The 22,845-nt window shown below is 40.0% G+C and overlaps 1 protein-coding gene across 4 annotated transcripts in view; it reads left to right on the top strand.

Moving 5' to 3' along the window:
• The window catches only part of trps1 (trichorhinophalangeal syndrome I), a 309,278-nt gene that overhangs the window by 173,603 nt on the left and 112,830 nt on the right, over positions 1 to 22,845 (top strand). For 2 of the 4 annotated variants that reach the window (XM_074614498.1, XM_074614497.1), the window contains exon 2: positions 21,404 to 21,910. In XM_074614498.1, coding sequence (XP_074470599.1) covers positions 21,898 to 21,910 — 13 coding nt within the window. In that variant the 5' untranslated portion in view covers positions 21,404 to 21,897. Of the gene's footprint in view, positions 1 to 12; positions 388 to 21,403; positions 21,911 to 22,845 lie in introns of those variants that run through there. The other 2 variants (XM_074614495.1, XM_074614496.1) reach the window with 2 other exon arrangements.

The following is a 22,845-nucleotide window of genomic DNA, read 5'->3' as shown; positions in this document are numbered from 1 at the left end:
GGACAAGTGGGAGGATGATATTTTGTTCGTCTTTGAAAGGGAAACCGGGGCTATGAATGGTGCGTTTAAAGGAGACTTATATATTGCTCTGTTTGCACGTTAGTAGGTTTTTTTTTACGACGGGCAGCAGTCGGTTTGCGTCCTTATGTAACTATAACGGCCTGAGCTTGCGTCGGAGAGAATCTTCTGCTTCTGCTTGAATGAGAGAGAGAGAGAGAGAGAGAGAGAGAGAGAGGAAAACGAGAGAAGCTTTGAATTCACATGGCACATTTAGGTTAGGACACAACCTTAAACGCTACACTAATACAAATTGAGGAGGCTACTGCTTTGATTTGAAAGAGTTTGAAGTCAACAAGCCGGCAAAACAAGGAGACTCGCCTCAAGTAGGTTTGTGTTCTTTTTTTTTGTGTGAAGTTTTGATTCTTGTTTTTTTTGGGGGGGGAGAATTAATTTATGATATCCTGACTTTTGCTAGAAAGAAGCCGGTGACTTGTGGAGTGATTTTGTCACTCAAACTCTAACTCCAATCTCGTGTAAACTGCTACTATGTATGTGTTACTTTTTTTTTTTTCATTGATAACTTTTTCATGACTTATTCTGACTGCAAAACTTCTCCAAGTTCACATTTCTTTTTCCTGAGTGACGCACTGTGGTGGAGAGAAAGAAAGAGAAGTTATTAGTAGAAGATGTTTGTTGGGCTAAAAAAAAAAAGAAAAGTAAAGTGACACTTTAGATGAAAGAGATTTGTCAAGTGCTTTATGGTGCTGTGTGTGTTTCTTTGCACCTCTTTCATTGTTCAAGGGAAGCATGGTGGATGTGAATTGTGTGTAAAAAGCTCCCCCTTCTCTCTTATCTTAACTTATTAGCTCATATGTGTGGTGCATTTTATTTGTTTGTTGTTGTTGTTGCAACTTTTTCATGAGTGATGCCGGGAAGTTGCATTTCCACTCAACTTTGTAAAAGTCCCCCCCCCTCCTCAACCCTGTCTGTGATGTTCCTTTGAGATAAGGGAGCTGGGTAGGCATGACAACTCTGTGGGGAGAGCAGAGTATGTGAAGGCAGCACAATGAGGCACACACTGCAAGGAAGGCTTTTTACATAGTCCTCCACAGTCTCTTCCAGTTCTGGGCCCCTACAGAACTGCTTAGTGTGTGTGGACCGACTTTTATTCAACAGATAACCTCAGTACAGTTTTTTAAAAAGCAGAGCCAGGCCCGTGAGACTTTGCTCTGACCCCACACTTGTTCACAGGCGTTTTTGTTAAAAGCTGTATTTTATTAAGTGATTTCAATGAATAACTTTTGTAAAGTTGCAACACCTTTTTGCCAGCTTATTTTAAATATAAAGCACGTCTATCCTGGACATGTTTATCTTCACTGCTTTTCAATGTCAAGCAGATATTGTGATAAAATGCTACACCGTCTTTTTTTAAATGCACTTTAAAAAGTAGTTTTTAAATTGATAATGTTAGTTCTGGCTTCCAATATTTCCCCTTAAAGTTACGTTAAAGGAGTCTCTGACAACTTTTTTGCAAGTTTTGTACTCTCGGCCACAGCGGCACGCATCTCTAAAAACTGTGGGGATCACTTGGGGAAAAATACAAATGAGCACAAAATGATTTATGAAACTTTTTGAGTTTGTTTTTGCAGTTTTTTACAAGCTGACACAAATCTAATTCTGAGGCTATAAACTCAGAGTATTTGTTTAGACTTTTGTAATAAGCACCTAACTATTTTTCATGGACAGTCAGCAATGTAAGCCACTCATCTTCTGTAAGATTTAGGATTAAGACAAATAATGGTTGTTTTATTACTTTTTTTTCAAAATAAAAGACTTTACAAAGTCATAAAAACAGTCAAAGTTGAGGTGCAAGTTTTATAATAGAAGCTCTGAGTGTTTCTGTCTCTGCAGTAACTTTATGTCACGTACAGCGCCGTGTGTAACTTTTTCCAACAGTGTTTTAAATTTGCATGCATAATGGTGACTTATTTTTTATAGTTCTACAAATTCCTATTGATGTAAACAAGACTACTTTTAAATTTTTTGGCAACCTGACACATATAATTTTGATTCTGTAGTTTGATTCTCATGATGACACCTCAAGGTACTTTGTAAGTAAGCGCTTTTAACTGACATCAACTTTTAATTTAGTTGGAAATATTTCCCAGACTTTGCTTAGCTGTCCTGTCATGTCCGTAAAACCCGTTAACGTTTTCCCCTTCGACACGACCAGCCTTGTGTGTAGTCGCTCTTAACTTGTCCAACTAATTTGTTCTTATATCAACAGATGTCATGCATCATCGTCAACCTTTCGTTAGACTTTAACAAACATTTAACAACTTTCTTTGAAACGATGATGTGTCAATCTGGCTCTATAACAATTGAAAATCGTTCCTGTTTCCAGACACTGGATATTATTGTATCTTACGGCCTTGTTCGTAGCTGCTATTAAACGTCAAAACAGTTGACGACTTCCTAAAGAGAACCTCTGCTTGTAAAACTTTTTTCCCGTATGTGTGTGTGAGACAGAGAGGGAGAGAGCACAGCACTTTTTTCCTGTGTGTGTGTGTGGAGACAGCCATGGCTTTACTCATATGGCTGCAATATGTGAAGTCTCTGCGGTGCAACTGGGAAGAGAGAAAGTTTTGAGAGGGAGAAACGGACAGAGAGAGAGAGGGAGAACACATGGAGTGAGGGAAGTCAGAAATGTCCTGTTCAACTATAGCTGGAATGTATCTCCCGTGTTTTATTGATGGTTTGATGTTCTGTAAGACATGAGGAACAACTGTAGTGATTTTGTGGGCTGCCATGCATTTGTCTTTGGTCGTTCCAAAGCGGTTCTGTGTTACAAGGGGAAAAATGCTGGTTTGAGATGGAGTGTAAAAGGAGATTTTAACCCAGTCCACACGGCTTTTTCTGGGGGAAATCGTAGCGATTTCATTGGTGGATATGTGCCTGATTTTACTGCCTTAAAACATCATCTTCATAAAGGAGTTTGGAAAGAAAGTTTGTTATGAAGTTTTCTTCAAACTTGTAATTGATAATCATTAAGTTAGTTTGCTTTTTGTTTATATACTTTTTGGAGTATTGGTGCATTTTAAAAAAAGTTTAGCAATCTGAAATTATAAGCAAAGAAAGCATGAGACATTAGGAGCCAAAGTGTTTATTATATAAAGATAGGAACTTCAAGACATTTTTTGAAAATAGTGGGAGACCTTGAGAAGTTGTATAGAAACCTGACGGGACTGAATGTTACACATTAAAATCAATAACCTCACCTACACGAGATATTATAAGAACACATACTGTACATCAACAGAAAAAAAGTTGACAGGACTGATAGCAGTTAGTAAAACTTATGCCAAACTTCTACTGCACCTCCTCTACATGATACTGTAGGAGCTTTGGGTGAGTTTAGGTATTTTATTTGCCTTACATTTCCTGCTAAATGTGTCATTAGTAAAGAGACTGCAAGTAATAATTCCTGCCGTAACCTCAGTCGCTGGTGTCTCTCTCCTTCTGGTCCGGACTGACGCGTGTCTTTTGAGAGTTGTGTCCTGTTTCAGCTTGTTGTAAAGTCTGATTTCGGTTAATCTTGGCTTATTATTGCTGTTCTGTGGGTAGATGGTGTAATAATATGCTAGCAAATAGTCCCATTCACAGACCTGTTGCTCACCACAGATGAGTGTGTGAGATAACATCCCTCCTAAAGTCAGTTGAGCTAAATATTTTGTATTGTTAAGACACTTTAGGAATGAACTATAAGTTGTGACTGAAGTGGCACCAGGAGCAGTAATGTACGTTGTCACTTCCTGAGAACCTCCTTGCCGGTTGGAGACGTGTAACCATGGTAACCCGAGTCAACCTCATGGGACCAAAACAACGATTTGTGAGAATAAAAGTCTGAACTAATTTTAAAAAACGTGTATTATGCCTAGCAAAGGGAAGTCTTATACTTTAAGTTAAGTTTATTAATGTTACAGAGCGGTAAACTGAACGTTGTCATCCTTACCACATTGCATTGTGGGACATTTATGCCGCCATAGTGTCCAGCGTTGCATCCTGTAATATTTCATTAGAAATAGGCTGCAATTTGTGTACTGTTGGTTTCATACTAAGGTTTTGGACATACTAATATCTCACATACTATTTTAGTGTATTAAATAGTTAGTATGGAGTTTTGAACGCAACCAAAGACTCCAGACTGCTGAACTCTGAGCACAATTTCATTGTTTTCACTCAAATGGGAATCCTAAATCAACCAGGACTGAAGTTTAACTTCTGCCTGTTTCGTTCGTGTATTCTGATGTGTCAAAGGAAAGCTTTGCTCAAATAAGTGTTCACAGCTGACATTTACCTGACATCTCCATATCTCACCATTAAGCTCCTGTGTGATTATAAAATCTGTGCTCAAGCAATGAAGCAGCGTCTATAGTATTAAAAGCTAGGAAGATCAGATAGGATAGGATGTTTTTTTCCCTCAAGGGGTTTTAAGTATTTTCCTTCATGTGGACGCACAACTCCCATTTATTTCTAATTTCTGGTCCCATTTATTTACGAACGTGAACCAACTGTCACTGTTTCCAATAAGCAGGAAAAGATAGCATCTATTAGAGCAATCAGCCGTTATTCATCTCAACCCTGCCTGCAGTTCAGATAAAGGAAAACATCCATTTGTCACGGATAGTTTATTTAAAGGAAAAAAAAAAACCTTTTTGCAAGGCTTCTGGCCCTCTTGGCTCATAGCTCATGCTCCTATATTACCCAGTCTCTTGTTTTGCTCCTATCTCAAGGACACAATAGCTTTGAACTTATTTCACCGTCTGGCCACATTGTTCTGGCTCTTTAATTGCTTTATTTTAGCCGCTTGTAACGTGGGTGATACAGTCGGGGATTTGAGCTTATACTCCTGTCGCAGTTACTGGAAGTCACTGTGGAAAAGAGTGTCTGCTAAATGCCCAAAATGTCATCCCCACTCTGTGTCTGTGGTTAGCAGCGCCTTGTTTAGGCTTGAGTTTGTCTCTAATGTCTTTGGTCTTATAAGTCTGTCTTTTAGACGGCCTGCTTCAGATAACGAGCACATGGTCTTGGTTTAGGGTGAAATGATTCTTTTTCTTCTTTTTTTTTTTGGGACAGACAAATCCTAAATATGGGACAATTTTTCTTGCTTTGATCTGAGAGTAAATAATCCTTCTGTCACGATACAGTGGAGTCTGATAAAGTGGTGGTTGGGCGGATTTAGGCACCAATAGAAGGTGATGACACAGGCAGCAGTATAGAGACTATGATGTTACCAAAAGGTGGTCAAAGTACCCCATAACACCTGTTTGTAACTTCAGATAAATCTGTGAAAACATACAGCAGCTGACATTGGTTCTAAATGGACATATTTGGTGCTACCAGAAAGATTTGCAAACCATTTTTAATCTACACAACTTTTGTCCGTGTGAACGAAAGCTCCCTTGTGACGCGTTATGAGTTGCAAGATCTTCAGATCTGCCTGCTTTGACTCAGCAGTATACTCAACGCATATGCTTCCTGTGCACCCAGACGTTCAGTTATCAATCACTGTTCATTTGACTTTATGTAAAACACAGTGCATGATTTGTTTCAAGGCTGCGTTCAGTTAACTTTCAAATAAATCATAAGATCTAATTGACTGAATGAATCAATGCTCATTTCCTCAATCGTGAGCAAATCAAACTGCGGTTTCCAATATGTTGTATGGAAAGATTTTGTCACGTTTGCTACACAGCGGTAGTTTCTCAGTACGTTCCATGTGTTGCTTTATTAATCATACAGCCATAAGTTACACATTTTCCACATGTCTCAAACGTTGTGTGCAGTTAAGTCGCTGCTCGCCTTCAGCTTCCACCTTTCTCAAAGCCACACTACAGTAGGGGTGTAAGGAAATATTGGGATATCGTGTTTTCTGATACTGTATCGATTCTCAAAAACACTATTGATTTTTAACTAAGTTTACATGCAAAAATGAAGTCAGTCAATACTTTATTTAGTTTGCAAAGATATGCGCCTTCTCAAAGTAGCACTATGATGTTGGATGTTACAGTATCAGAATATATCGCAATATATTGAATCATAACCCCTGTGTCATGATATCTGTATCATGATACGTATCGTATCGTCAGATTCTTGCCAATACACAGCCCTGGACTTACAGGTGTTGTCCCACGTTTGAAGCAAAGGAAAAGAGTGAAAAAAAGAGCTCAGATGTTTATGACTGAATGTCATTAGGAGAAAAATGTAGCTTTCCTATATACAGTTGTCAGTGACGAGATTAAAACAGTAGACAGAGTGTGTGCGGTCGTGATCAGACTTAATGTGACTGAAACAGACTTGCATGTGTTTTAAATGTTTGGTGTCACAGAGGTCTTAATGAGAAAAGTTTGGAGGCCCTGAGTTATTTGCGTTAACTCTGACTGCATTAGAAGATGATAGTAAATATTTTTTTTTTTATTGAGACTTTGTAAATATAGTCCGTCGGCCTGTTTACACTCGGGTGGTGCATTAAAAGTTAAAAGCGAGTTTGATTTACGTCGTCTACCGGCACTGTAGCTCTTGTTGTGGTAATAGTCAATAAAGCCTTCCTCTTAATGGTTTCACATTGGAAAATGGAGCTCCACATTTAAAGGTAGAGTCTAATTACAATAACATGTGAAGGTAAATATTGAGCCAAAACCTGCAGCGATCGATTTCGCAATTGGGATGAATTATTGTGGGAATTGGCCTTTTTAAATTTTTAATCCTGGCATGATGAATTTTCACGAGATCCATATACTGCTCTTTCTCATAGCAAAGGTATTTTATGAGGCTGTGGTTTGTGGAGTGGACCTAATGTACTTGCAGCTGTCACATCAGGACCTCATAGGTACATTCATCTTTTAATATGTCAGTGTGTATATACGGTAGCCAGGATTTTTTTTGTTTGTGTTATTTGCTTCAATTTTTATTCCTTAGACTTTTTACAATAATCTCTGTGGTGTCAGTGTACAGAAGAGGATATTCAAGCTTGTTTACCTTCACAAACTCGAAGTGAAAAGATAATCCATCACAGCAAACATGCAGCTTGAATCTGGTTTTGTCAGAGATTATTCTCAGTTTTATTTCTTTGTACAAGTGTTTACCCATCAGGTGTACATACTTTATTATGTAAAGCTTCGCTTGTTGTCAGTAACTGAAGGGACACCAACAGGGAGATATGGAAGTCTATGTCAGGATATTATCCCCTAAAGACTTCCTACAAACTTTGTCACGTGTGCCTTTTATTTTTTAATAAATACATATGGCATGTGTTTCATAGTGCAGTGGTTTTCAAAGTTGGGTCGGGGGACCCTCAGCGGTCCTTGTGGGGGTTCCAGAGGGTCCCCAGTAAAAAGGGGAATACTTTATTTTTACTTTTGTATTTTAGTTTACTTATTTTACTAAATTTATCTTAGTTTTATTGTTATTCTATGAGGCACTTGTGTTAATATTACTTCTTATTTATTACTCTGTTGTGCTTTTTATTATGTTGTAATTTCTGAGCCACTGAAATCGTATCAAATAGGGGACTAATTTTTGTCAGATTAGGGGTCCTTGATGTGAACAAGTTTGGGAACCACTGTCCTCGTGTTAAGGAGAAATAATCCAGCAGTAGGACAATTGTTTTTATAAGAGGTCAGAACATAACTTAAGAGTTGTGATGTTTTTTCTAAATGCAAATATTATATATATTTATTCAAAAAGCCAGTGTAGGCACACAAATGTGTATGTCTGTGGTATATCAGACAGTATAGTGTAACGAGGAGATAAAGAAGTCGTGCTCCACAGGCTGTGTAAATGCATTCAGACTTGTGGTGTTATGAGTACATTTGTATACTGAGCTCAAGTGTTCCCGAGCACGGCTCTGGGCTATCTGTAATTCCTTCCAGTTTTCACCCAGCAGTGAAAATTATCTACGGAAAATGTGACAGTGACACAAGTGGCATGAATTTGAATGCGATTTATGTTGTGAGCTTCTTTGTGTTGAAGCTGAAAAGGCCGATGCAACACGCAGATGGAGAGAGTACTGAACCGTTTTCCTACTGTATATTTAATTCAGCGAGACTTTTGTCAAGTAGAGGTGTTTTTTATTTTTTTTATGGAGGACGCTACTCGGGTAAAAGTTGTCTCACTCCGAAGTTAGGGCCACAGTCGACTGATTCTGAATGAAAGAAAGTCATATGATTTGTGCACGTAGGAACATCTATCTGTTTTGTAGTAGAAAGCTAAGTGTTTTCCTCTTTTACAGGTTGAACATTTGTATTATCAAGTTATAAGAAGAAGTGTATTACATATTACCTTTCTTTAAGCTACTATCAGGTCAAATGTGAGTTTTCTGCAGCAGTATTTTTAATGTGGATGTTGTCTGTTCACAGGTTTATTTCAAGCCTCTGTAGTTCAATATATTCACTAGAAATTAATGTGAAATGCTCAACTTCTCATGTTTTATCCTGCATTATTGGAGGGCATTCATCTCCAGCATTGTTGATAGATGGTTATCAGTTATTGTAACAGTCCATCAGCACTTATCTCCTTCAGTTGAGGTCAAAATGTGTCTCGTTCGCTGCTCAGTTATGATTGAATTGACTCACTGATTGTTTATTTCTGTACTGAAGGTTAACTGTCTGTTCTGTCAGCAGTCAAACCAAGAACCTGCACACACACACACACACACTTAGATTCCTTAGCTGACAAATTTGTTGCTTTCATACTGTGTGTTTCACTTTTTCCCTTTTCTCGCTTTCCCTCACTCTTGTGTCTTTATCTCTAAATCTCGGTTTCTCTTATTCTGACTGTAACGGACAAAAAGAGACTGTTAGTGGCACATGTGCTTGATTTACTGTAACCAAAATATTTAATTTACTTGCTCAGACAATGCAATTAAGTTTCGTTTCAAGTGTAAATGCACGCAGACATTGAAAACCAAAGCTATTTATTTCAAATTTGAAATTGTACATGCAGCCTTGTTATAACATACCTGCTGAGGAAGGGAGCTCATTTTTGCTGCTTTTTAAACTACTGGGCTCTCTCTCTTTCCGCCGCTCTCTCTTGCACACACACACACACACACACACACACACACACACACACATATATGCACGTACAGCCCCATTAGTATTGTAGTCTGGGATCTGGCTAAAACATCTGGTGGCTGAGTAACTTTTCAAAGTAGTCTTTGTCCTCACTCTGTGTGCCTGCGTGCGTGTGTCCGTCAGTGTGAGCGTTTGTATGTGTGCGTTTTGTCTGTCTGTAATAAGGGGCAGACTTTTTATGGCGTCCCGTCAAATTAAAACTATGATTTAAACGACCAACATGTACGTTCTTTTTTTTTTTTTTCATTAAAGCGAATAGCCACACACCAGCCTCTGCAGATTTGTTGCGCGTGCTTCTGGCCGCGTGGACTGTTTGGACTGTAGCAGAAACATTAAAATAGAGATTAAGCATGGATCTAGTGACTGTAAATCATGAACTGGCCTGTTGTGTTGTTTTATTCATCCTGCTGCTCCGTAGCAGAGAGACAGCGGGGGAGAAAGCACAGGGTGATATGACACCCTTCCAAACTCGCCTCTGGTCCAGCTTGACATTTCTGCCCGAATGTGAAAGAAGCAGTGAGATGTGGTTAGATACAGCCAACTGCCTCACCTGTCCTCCACGGGACGGGGCTGGGCTCGGTTTTTCTGAGTCTGTTAAATAATCCCGCAGTAGCAGCTTTGGGCTTTAGAGGGTACAGCCCTGCAGACAGTTTGAGCAGATGCCCTCAGGGCTTCGCTTCAAACCACATAAACTTTGAAAGAAGCAGGGATTCATCTTCTCTTACAGCAGTTAAGAGAGTGCTTAATCGGCAGATTTAAAGCTGTAGCATCTTGTCCTGGTACAAAAACTTTAGTTAAATGTGTGTATCATATATAATGTAGGTAGAGAATACTTTGATGTGAAATAAAACAGTTGACTTTGAGCAATAAGCCACAACCTGTTGGCTCAGGTAGATATTTTCTCATGTGAGTTTCAGTGGCACTTCATCTGCAGTGTAATGCCAGTGACGGGGTTGTCTGGTGTCTGGTTTTGAATAGTGATCAGATTTTTAGAGACCTTCAGTCCTGTGTTGAGCTGCAGTTATTGGACCAGCTCTGCAGGTAGCTACTAGGATTGTACTATAAGGACTGTATTGTTTTACAACAAAGGATATTTTCTGGTTTTCTTAGTCTGCTATGTTTCTAAACTGAATATCTTCGGGTTTTGGACTTTTGAGCTTTGGGAAACAATGAACATTTTCAGCATTTTCTGACGGTAAATCAAGAAAATAATGGTCAGATAAATTGATAATGAAAATAATCGTTTACGGCAGCCCTAATCTGATTGTTACATGATTCTCTGTCCTCACAGTGGACCTCTTTTATTGAATCTTTGTACTAACTAACAGAAAATCATAGATTGCCACTGAGTAGTATTTATCTAACAAGTTAGGTATAAGGATGCAACTAGAGATTATTTTCATTGCAGATTAATCTGTTGATTATTTTCTTGATTAATCGATTCGCTGTTTGGTCTATAAAATGACAGAAAATAGTGTAAAATCGTACTCAAATGTCTTGTTTTGTCCACAACTCAAAGATATTCAGTTTACTGTCATAGAAGGGTAAAGAAACCAGTAAATATTCACATTTAAGAAGCTGGAATCAGAGAATTATGATTTTTTTTTCTTAAAAAATGACTCATTGATTATAAAAAATAGTTGGCGATTAATTTAATAGTTGACAACTAATCGATTATTCCTTGCAGCTCTAGTTAGGTATGGGTTTGCAGGGAAATCAAAGTAAAATAGACTCAAGTTCTGTGAAGGAACACATTTATTGAACATACCGACATACCAAGAGTCATCATTTTGGTTTTGGTCATTTTTTGATTAATTGCACAGCCCTCATTACAACAATGAGGCCGTCCACAAAACGTTTCTGCAGAGTACGGTTTGAGAAAAAAAATCAAAACCACATCCTTTTTAAAACACTATATCCAAGAAACCTCGAGTGATGATGAACCTCATCAGGACTCACCTTTGGGTCTTTACCAACATTTGAACAACCACAGAGATTCATGAGAATTTGTCCGCATCAGCATGTTCCTATTTGATGATAAATCATAATTCTGATGGTCAGCATGTTTTAAAAAAAAAAAATCTCTCTGAAAAGGGGAAGTCTTCTGTCGGTAATGACAATAGTCTATGTTCAACAGCCCAGCACTCCCCTTTAAAGGATCTGATAAGTGATATTTGTCACGGTCAGCATTTTTTAATTTTGTCTCTCACGAAATAGAGAAAAAAAAGTCTACTTGCTGAGCAGTGTGTATGTGGTAACAGTGTGTTTTCAAAGTGTCTGCTGTGTGTGTGATCAAGTGGACGCACGGATAGATGGATGATGGAGGGAGGGAGGTGGTGCTTTTTTGAAATGGAAATTAAGGGGGCGCACATCTGGGGGTCTTTGAGACTTTTGTGGGGGGAAGAGGAGAAGGTGGGTGTCGGAGGCCCACAGTCAGGAGTGAGTGTGTGTGTGTGTGTGTGTGTGTGTGTGTAGTAGAGGGGGTGGGGGTTGAGGAAGAATGGATGAAAAAGAAGGAAGAGGGAAAGGGTAGTTTTTCATTTCTAGGGAGGTAGGAGGGAGAAGATAAGGGGTAAGGGATAAAGAGAGGTGTCTATGGTCAGGGTTGGCCTGTGGAGAGGGGAGACACAGAGACGGGGATGGATGGATGGGAGGGAAGGACAAAGGATGAGGAAAGCTAATAAAACAAGGCTGTGATGGACATAAGTAGGAAAAGAAATGCTTAGAACAATAAGGTGGAAACAGAGAGGAAATAAAGAAGGAAGGATGGACAGATGAGGAGCTCATTTGCATAGGCACAGGAGTGGGAGGAGGAAAAGTGGGGGGAGAAAAGGGGGCAAAAGATCACTTGCTATAGTCGAAAACTTTACGGCTGACAGTTAAATTTACTCTGGGCCTGTGTGTGTGAGTGTGTGTGTGTTGGGGTGGGTGGAAAAGCCCAGCGGGGGGCATGGCGTTTGTTCTGCAACATGGCTTTTGGGCTTTTTTAGTGCTTCACACAAGTTGTCCTCTCTCTTTTCTTTAGTGGCCGGTTTCACCTAGCTGTGAGAATCTCTCTCGCTTTCTCTCTCTCGCTCTTTTAGACGAGTCAGTGAGTTAAATGATTAGATTATAAAAGTGCCAGTTTAGTGTCTGAAGACTGAGCATTAGTTGGGCGGAGGTTAAAGAAAGAAACCAGGGCACATGACGTGCCTTAACAGATCGACTGTAACTTTTGTGATCTCTTCAGTCGGCCACTCCCTCTGTTGTCTTGTGTTCTTCCAGTAGCCTGGACATCTACAACTCTCTGACTTCCTGTAAAACACAAGAAATGTGTGCTTTCCGATACTCGAGGTGCACTTTATGCGTCTTCTTTACCCGGATTTAAATAAAACATCAGGGGATGTGTCTGTCGCGAGATAAGATAAAACGAGCGCTCCTCGTGTTTTTGTTTTTCAAATAATAAAAATCCTTTCAGGATTAGTTTGGCAAGGTGTGGAGTAGGGAAATGCTCTGGCTTTATCTCGCCTGGTACTTAAAGCAGCTTTAAAATTGGAGTCATGTCTTGAAGGATAAGATAAAACGAGTGCCTCTTGCTTTGTTTTTCAAGATGTATTCCAGCAATATTGCACCACGGGCCCACAACTTCACTTCTTAGACTATACATGTGGGGTTATGAAGCAAAGTGTTCTAAGGATGTTAAAAGTCTCTCCTGAATAATACTGAAGAGTGAGGCCGCTTTGACAGCGTTCAATTTCACAGATAAAACCGGGGGGGGAGAAGGAAAGAAAAGAGTGAAGAAGAACAGCATGTGGGGTGAAAAGTAGCAGATCTGAGCAGATGAGTTAGCAGCAGTTTATGAAACAAGTGAAGCAAATGTTTAAAGGTGCCATTGATAACACTCAGCCACTAGATGTCACATTCTCCCTCATTCCATTTACTTCACAACAAGTGGTTGCCAGGAGCTTACCGTCAATCCAAAATCTAGAGAAAACCTTTTGAATAGATTAAATTTGAGGAAGAGGAACTTTCGCACATCGACCAACCTGGAGCTCAAACCTCTGCCTCATAAAAACCTGGAGTGATGAGGTCTGGAGTACTCAGTTGCAGCTTGGGATGTCACGAGAACTGATCCTTCGGTACCAAGTCAATGCCAAAATTCTGAAAACGTTGAGGGTACTAATTTTCTTTCTATAGTAACGTAGGTAATGCCAGGGCTCTAGGTGTCCCGTCGTCCCGGGAACGATAGAAAATGTGTTTGGGAAGCAGTAAACTCACTATCGACGCGTGCACAACACACACCTTATTTTTTCCCTGATAATGCTACATTGTGAACAACGAATCCGTGTTGAAATCAACAGGACGAGAGCTACTTAACGTTAGCTGTTAGTAGCCCCGTGCGGGACTGGGCTGTTTACCGGCTGCTAACAGCTAACGTTAACTAACTCTCGTCCTGCCGATTACAACACAGGAGGACACTTTTACAGAATGGGTTTACATTATGATGCGTTCAGACTCTAATCAGTAAAAATGAGTTTTGAGCAAAGGTCAATTCTAACATTATTATGATGTGTTCAAATGTAATCTTGTAAAATGTAGTTTTGATGAGAAACTTGAATAAATGCAGCTGTTTGAAGTTGATGTTTTCACAGCAATAGAGAGGGAATTATGACATATTTAACTTCCAAACAAATAGCAGTAAACAGTAATAAAGGAGTATGTTGAAGTACATGGGATTTATTTTACTTTTTTTTCCCACTGTGGTATCTTATTGGTATTTGAGAATCGTGGAATTTAAATGGTATTGGTATCCACTACTAAATTTCTGGTACATCCCTAGTTGCAGCTATTGCTAACAATTTGCTGCAAATATGATGAGTGGAATTTGAACGATGAAACCTTGACTGTGTGAAGAATGATATGGCTCCATTATGGTGTTAAGTCAGGTTTGCACTCTCTTTGCAATTCAGCGACGCATCATTGGAAACATTCCTTTGCTGCGGTCCAGGAAAGTGAAAGATGCTCTGGCATTCAGTCTTTAGATCAGATTTTTGGCCTCGCAGAAGAATCATATCGAAAGAAAGTTGATGCCTCTTATAAGCACTACAAGTATCTGGGATTGAGACACTGAGAAATATTAAAGAAATTCATTGCTGTGAAATTTCTGCATTAAAGAAATTACAGATGACTCGCTGTGATAGTTAAGTGTGATCATATTTGGCTTTGAATTTTGATTAAAATCCAGTTTTGGAGTGGAGTCCAGCCCTGCATTGACATCACCGAGGCCCCGAAACCTCCCAGTCCTGCTTCCCGGTAGTGTTCGACAGGGAAACGCTGCTTCACTTGGCGCGCGTGCAGATAGAAGGGCTCTGGAAAGGAATATAAAGTCAACATTGTGGGTTGAAAATGTTCCGTTGTGTGTCTGCATGTGTACACGCGTGTGCGTGTCTCTAGTTTGTCCAGACATTTTTCCCGTCGGGCCGGGCTGCTTGCAGGAAACGTCCGATTCTCCAGGAGTGGAAAGTGTGTGTGTGTGTGTGTGTGTATACATGAGTGTTGCGAGTGTGTAACGGTGTGTGCATGGTCGAGTCTGTGGATGTGAGTGTGTGTGTGTGACTGACGTAATGTTTGAGCTTACCCAGACAGAGACAAACCAAACCATGACACACACGCACACATACAGGGGTGTGTGCATGTGTGTGTGTGTGTGTGTGTGTGTTTTTTAAAATAATCAGATATGCTTGGCAGACTTGCGCCGGCTGGTGAGATGTATGTGTGTAATGTGTGCGCTACTGGCAGAGCTGTAGTTTGTTTTCCGTATTTTGGGGGAAAAAGACAGCTAGGCAAGCGTCAACAATCAACATGTTGATTTATGCAGCTACTAGTTCCTTCCATTACGCCTACAACTAGCACTGAAGCAGAGTTTGTTCTCCATTATTTGTGATGTATGAGAGTCTTGGCTGTGGAGAGCAAGGTCAAAATCAACAGCCCCGTGTTGATTTATGCAGCTCCCGGTTTCCTGCTACTATCGTACATCAAGGCGGGACATTAGCGCCGTCCGAGCAGGCGAATGAGGATACCGTCCCGACTGCGGTTGGGGAGTTTGTCTCTCTCGACCAACCACAGCAGCAGTTATCCAATCCGAATGAACGGCAACTTCTAACATGTAGCAGCTACTTTGGCCAGCAGAACAAAAATTTTTTTCTTTCCAGCTCACAAACTTAAAACCTTTGAAAAATTGTTTATTTGTTCCATAGCCAAAGTTTGTGCAGTTTTTTAATTCTCATTTTTATGGCGGCAAGAATAGCTTCAATTCCTCTTTTTAGAGTTATAGGAGTTCAAATACTAATACATTCAGGGCCCAATATGAGCTGTTATTTAAGTTTTTGATTTTGATTTTCATAGTAAAGTTCTGTAAATTGTCATCAGAATCAGATTTATTTTGCCAAGTATATACATACATGCGTGGAATTTGACTCCGGTTTTATTCATGTCTCTCAATGTACTTACACAGAATAGAAATAACAGCTATGAACAAACAAAAAAATAAGAATACAATAATGAAATACATTTTATTTTTTATATTTCTGAGGTCTCTTTAGTGCCTATAGTGATCTAATGTGCAGAGTCTCTGGGGACCTTTGTTGCATGTTATTTGCTCTCTCTCCATCAGGGGTGATTACAGGATTTTATTAAAGGAGGTGGCACAGGGGGGACCAGGTTAGAACCAGTCAGGGGGGGCCGTGGCAAATCAGAAAATTCTATCAGAAATAAAAACAGCATTGAAAATTGGCTTAAAGGGCTCACCTGGTAGAGTGGGCGCCCATGTGTCAGGGGGCTGAGTCCTTGCTGCATGGCGCAGCAAGGACTCAGCCCTGAAAATAATAAGAAAATTGGCTTAGAAAACATTAAGCACAATGTTCAGGCTCTTGTGTAGTGCCTTGTGCCCCAATACAGGTGTTATTACATGAAAGGTGGCACTGCACAAGACCTGGAATCACCCCTGGTACTCTAGCCCAGTGGCTTTACCCCGTGTCACCCCTTTACACACTCCCCTGATGTCCCCATGACATCTAGTTAACCCCAAAAATAGTCTTAATAAAACACAAAAAAGTCCTAATTCTAAAGTCACTTGCTGCATTTTTGTCATATTTGAGTGAACGACGCCTCGGCGCCTCTGGTGTATCCAACAATACACAACAAGAAGTTGCTTTGATTGTTTAATAGGCACTAAGAGGCACTAAGAGGAACATATCCATTACAGGGAAGTGGCAGCGTGTCAGCAACTTGCACGTGCATCTGTGTCAGAGCAAGACTTGAAAGCTCTGGGCGTTGCCAGACCGCTCCCTCAACGTTAACCTCAACAACAGCTAACAGATCTGGTTGATCAAGGTTTTTCTGATTGACGTCGTTCACAAGACAGGAGGGTAAAATCGCTGGCATCATGATCCTGTTATGACAACAAGACTTGATAAAGGAGTTTTGTTGCTTGGCTGTATTTCTGTGTGCAGGAAATCCTCACATGAGACGAGCTGGAGGAATTGTTACTTGAAAAATTGTTATAAATGATTGCAGATGAATTCTCAGATTATTTGTTTGGATTAATTTCTTTTGCTCCACTTTCGTTTGAACTCATTAGGAACTGTGAAATATTCAGTATGTAACCGTAGACCTGCGTCAGCACACCGTTTTGACACGGACATCAGCAGTTAGTGTCAGCTGCTCCTCAACTGCGCGTAGTGGGGTCCGTTTTCTGACACGTCCTCCGCTGGGAGCTATCATGTTAGTGTTTTCTAGCCAAGGTATAAAAACCTTTCTTCTATCAGTCCACATAACAGTAAGCTGTTAAAACACAGGAGCTGTCACTAACTGACGTAAAGTGGCATCTGTATCACTTCACTATGATAACTAGCTGTTTATAGACAAGAAGAGACATTTTTATAAACTTGTTAAAATGATATTTTTAATGAAAGCAATGTTGTTTTTTTTAATTTAGCTCATCATCTAAATTTCAAGTTCATTTCTGGAACATTTGAAAGGCTTCTGGTAATTTCATAGTGAGTTTAAAGGAACAATGAAGAACAGATGTACCTCCTCTTCCTGCTCTTCTCGCCTCCTTATTCAGCTTTTGATGTTAAATCCATGTTGCAGTAGTGATGAGTCAACAACTGAAAAAAATAAATAAATAGAGACCTACTTTCTGTGTATCCGGGGCAAACATTGTTGTTGTGCTGTAACAATTACAACCAATTAAGAGCTTTCAGACATGTATTGAATATAATAAATACATGCAAATGTACTTTGATTTTTTAATTACCCCGGCTGATTAATGTATTTGGAACACAAAGTAGGCACACCCAAAACAACAATAACTTTCAGATGCGGCGGTGAACTCGTGTAATCATGTTCTTTTCAGACGGAGCTTTGCTGCACGGTTAAATATTTTATTTCTGTGCCGTGATTGATCAAACCCCACAACTTTTAAAAAAACCAGTGAACGAGTCTGTCTGCTCGTGATATCTGATTTGCTGTCTGTCTTAAATATTTCTCAGATTCTTTTGAACATCACGCTTTGTGACTTTTAAAGTACAAACAGTCAAAACAACTGGATAAACCTATAATTTTCATATGTAGCGTTTGAATAAAAACCCATGTGGTTTCCCCGTCTGTCCAATGACTAATTGATGGAATGTGGAACTAAACTACATGACGGCTAAAAAAGCAGATCTGTTAGTTTGCATTGATACAAGATAAAGTTTTATTAGTACACGCGATGATCGGCGTCGTGCGTTTGAAATTCCAAACAACAAAACGGACTAAAATAATCCGTTTCAGATGGAACAGTAGAGTTTGAATGTGAAACAATGCGCTCTCTGTGCTCGTAATTGGTGGAACATGGAGCTCAACTCTGTCGACATAACATCTAAAAAACGCACATGAAAAAAGGCCTTTCAGAGACAATCATATTCCCGGGTACAGAAGGGGGGAAAAATCACTGAAAGACGGGGGAGAAACACGCATAATTATTTTGACCACCGTGTCATATGAAACGGTATTAGCAATAACAAATCAGAAAACGATAAAAGATGAGAACAAAGATAAATTAAAGGGCTTGCGTTTCATGGTGGAAATGATTGAAACTGAAATTGATGGTTGTCAGCGTGCATGTACAGTGTGTGTGTGGCAGTGAGACAGCTTGGCATGAGTACATGTGTGTGGGTGTGTGTGAGCGAGGGAGTTAGTGAGTGGGTATTTGTGTGTAATCATGTACGTCAGGCCGTCATGAATGGTGTGTTTGAGACAGAGCGGAGTGTGGAGTTCCTCGGGCTGGACCAAATTGGAAACAGAAAAACAAACATTCCCGAGGAACCCCCGCTCTCCATCTCCCACCCACCCCCCTCGTCTGCCGGCTAGTGGCGCAGTCCAACCTGTCTGGGACAATGTAACGGTCTATAGCCGGACCGGACCACACACATTCGCGGAGGGGGGTCGGGGGGCGGCTGTGGTGGTGGTGTAGCGGGGGGGATAGGGGGGGGGTGGAGGATCTCAGCCGTAATGACAGTTGGAAAAACAGACAGAAGAAGCACATGAAGATGACAGAGAGCTCAGTGATGGATTGATGGGAAAGACAGAGCGATAGAGGGGAGGGAAAAGTGAGACAAAAGTTGATGGACATGAGATGTGGAAATGAGAGTTGTAACAGTGAGAGAAAAACTAAAGAGGATAAGGAGAAAACCAGAGGGGCAGGGGAAAAGAGCGATTGAGTAAATGAGTAAGCAGCAGCAGCTCGACTGAGTCAGAGCTCCACAGGGAAAATATTTAGAGTCACACTCACTCTTTAAGAAAAAGAAAAACTCCTCTCTCCCTTTTCCTTTCCTGTTGTGAGTACTACTAATGAGTAAGTCGCCCTCCAGTTATTCTTTTTCATTCTTGAAGAAAGCAACTTTTCTTTCAGCTGTAATGCTATTATGTGGTCAATCATGTAATAACCGGAAGCGTGTGTTATGTGTGATTAGTGGGATTTCACCGTGAAAACATCGCATCGAGGGAGCATGATCTATGTGTGTGTGTGTGTGTGTGTGTGTCTGTGTGTTTGCATCGAGGACACTTAACAAGGTTACACACGGACTTCTGATAAGTTTCATCCCAAGCATATTTATATCCTCAATAACACAGCGTTAACGTACCGTTTTAAGATGGGAGGGTCTTTTTAAAATGACTCATAATTTCAGTAATGACTCATGATGTGCTTTACTTTGCATGCCAGTAATCTTTTTTTTTCTTTTCTTTTCAAACAGCAGATATCCCTTTTCAGATAATGACACACTCCAGTTCTCTTTGTTAATGTCCTATCTATAATCCAAACAAAGTTAGAACTGCTTGTGGATGTGGTCGGGAGGACCACACTGAACCTGGTGTTCAACAGGTATCCTGGGATATTCAATATGACAGCCCTTCCTTTGCATCCACGTCAGCCCTTTTGCTGTTTTTGCTTATTTACTTTTACATTTAAACTACAAAGATAGTAGTAGGGCTGACCCAAATGCTTCGGGGCCTCAAAGCTTTGACCGTTGCCATGGCAACCGACTTCCAAATCAGTATTTGCATGCTTCGTTGTTGTTTTTTTTTTAATATATATATATATATATATATAAGTATGTAATGATAATGTATAAAACCCAAAATAGCCCATGAAATAAGGAATTATACCACAATATTATTCATTAGTCACATTCAACATGAATTATTATTAGTTATTCTCAGACAGATATTGCCGTTTGTTATGTGTATAGGTGCGTGTGTGCACAGTAATGCTTCGAATACCTTTGAATATTTCTCAATGAAGCTTCGAAGCCCAAAAAATGGTATTCAGGACGGCCCTAGGCAGTAGTGCATGTTATGTCCAGAGAAAGCCGGTTTGATGTACACAGCCTCGGAATAACAAAGAAAACAGTGGCTTTATTAGCGACCAAGTTCCAAATATAGAGTCTGATCTGAGGTGTGTTTGTGTGTGTGTAGATAAAAGACTTGTCTTTTATCCACTACTGATATACACACACACACACACACACACACATACACACCTACATCTGCACACACACGCACTAGTCAGACTGACCCGAGGAAACGGCTTTGTATAAATACAGACTCAGATTTAGATTTGCGGTGAGAGGGAGAAAGAGGCGAGATGGATGGAAAGAAGAAGAAGCGGTGGCAGAGAGAGAGAGAGAGAGAGAGAGAGAGAGAGAGGAGTGGTACAGACGGAGAGGGTGGGGTGATTTTTGTGGTTGGGGCAACAAAAGGGGGAACTGAGAACTGGTAGAGTCTGACATTTAACACTAGAATCACCGAATCAAGAAGAAACCAAACCGTCACAGCCTCTGGAAACTTAATACGCAACAATTTAATGTATTTATTCATTCCTGGAAATCTCTCATTGATGACTGCTGCGATGCTCTAATTCATAAATCAATATTGAAATAGAGTGAATAATCGTGGCAACAGAGAAAGAGAGAGAGAATAGTTGCATGCTGTACCACAGGCTCTAATTGTTTTCTAATTTGAATTAATTCCTTGTGGTATTATTAGTGGCTTTTGCGTCACCTATTTGACTGGCAGCACACTGTACTGCACACTATATTTAAAGTCATTTTGGCTGATTGAATACATTACTACCAGCATGTTTGCGTTTATAGATAGCTGCTATAATGCTCCCCTCCCTTCCACACGCACACACAAGCTTGTTGTGCAGACGTATTTGCTATTAATTGAACTCCCTTGAGTGTGGCCTTGCTCACTACATGCTTTTTAAAAGCAGCTTTCAAACACATTCCTCTTGTTCACTGCAGATTTTTAGAGAAACCTATGAAGGAAAGAAATACTTTTTGCAATAACGGGTTTCTTTATTTGAGAAAAGCTAGTTGATGCTTCCCCTCACACATATTTTTCTGACGTTTTACAATACATAATCAGTGGCTTGGCTTTATCCCGGGGCCTTAAAACAATCTCGACATGTGGAAGGCGTTGTCAGCTGTCAACTACGGTGATAAAACAAAATTGGTACAATTAGAGCGTTTGACTGGCTGGGGTCTCAGCGGGGCACTAAATATTTTTGCGTATCGTGCACCTTTGATCAGCCAGTCAATTTAAATGTCTGGACAAAATTGTTTCCCGTACACGTAAAAAAAAGAAATGGACAAAATGTCTGAAGCCTGGCTCAAATGTGTTCCAGTAAATGTTGCAGAATGTGCTCGCTTTCTAACGTTGTTTGTCTTTCTGTCATTTTGCAGGTTGTTAAGGTGATGGTGGACTCTGACAAGCGTGACTGAGGACCTAAACCAGAGCTCAAAATTAATAAAAAAAAAAAAAGGCCGGACGGCAAGAAGGGCAGCCTGCATCATACTTCTTACACGGATCTACAACACACTTGATCAAACTCAAAGCTGTATTGCCCAGCTGTTGTGCATAAAAGGAGCAACAGCCCCGGACCAAAGGTCGCAGATGCTTCGTGGAGTTTAAGACCTTCTGAAATAAAAGTCAAAAGTTTTTGCTCTGATGTTCACGGCCCTGTGTGGAGTTAAGCGGACCTGATAAAGACATGGAGGGATATTAGTTTGGGCCTGACGCCTGGTTCCTGCTTCCCATTATCGAGTGGAGTACAGAGGGCCAGTAGCCGACCTGTTGGCTGCTGCTGGACGGACCGGCGCGGCGAGGGGTCCAATCGAGCCGCTTCCACAGAGCCGATGCCAAGATCAGGAGTCAGCCGTGATGTTTTTATAACCTGATGACCAGCAGAGGTAGGACAAGAAGGCTTTAATAATCCACTCTCTTTACATGAATCCCTCACTATTATGATAACTAATACCCTTATTATCTCCATCACTAGGATTATATGACAGAAATCATCATAACACTAAATGAAATACTTTATTTTAAACAACTTTTTATACCTTTACTATATATAAAGTACAAAGTAATGTATAATCATATGTGTTTAAATTACATGCCTGCGTGCTTCAGTAACATTTATTAATTAGACGTGGGATCATATCCCTTTTATTGCATTTTTAAAAAATATTTGATCCTTGGTTATTAATATATTTTATCAGGTGATTATTATTATTATTATTTATTATCATAAATGGCTAAATCTGAGACCATGAGTAGTTATTGTATTTTAATTGTTCAATCAATGAAACTGATTGTTTAACACAAACATCTATTTATTTTAGCATTTTTCTAATTTCTGGAAATTAAGGAACACATTACGACCTTGCTAGGCTACATTGCAAACACATTTTTCATTATCTGAGATAATATGTGTGTGTGTGTGTGTGTGTGTGTGTGTGTGTGTGTGGGCGTGCTTGAGAGCTTTTTTTTTTTTTTTTTTTTAGCACAGTGATTGTTTAACTCTAAAATTCAAAAACAAAACTACATGCATCATTTGTTTAGATGAAAGATAAAAGTTTGGATCTGCCTCTCTTCCTTTCAGAGCTCGAGCAGCTTGTGGTTTCCTCAGTACATTACAGTGTTATTGTCTTTATCTAGGATGGGTGCTAGATTACTGACACCAAACAACTGCTGATAAAATGTCATTTTTTGCAGCCTACCAACGGTTCTGTGTGAGCAGTATTATGAAAATCTGCTCTTAGTCATCACTGTCGGAGGAAGTGACTGTGTGCTCTCTGCGTTACTCGTGAGGGTGGACAACTGTTTGTGTGATTATTATCCA

This window comes from Sebastes fasciatus, chromosome 17, assembly GCF_043250625.1.
Source record: "Sebastes fasciatus isolate fSebFas1 chromosome 17, fSebFas1.pri, whole genome shotgun sequence".
Classification (NCBI taxonomy): domain Eukaryota; kingdom Metazoa; phylum Chordata; class Actinopteri; order Perciformes; family Sebastidae; genus Sebastes; species Sebastes fasciatus.
The sequence above is the reverse complement of the archived record's forward strand: the minus strand, read 5'-3'. Positions and strand labels throughout refer to the sequence as shown.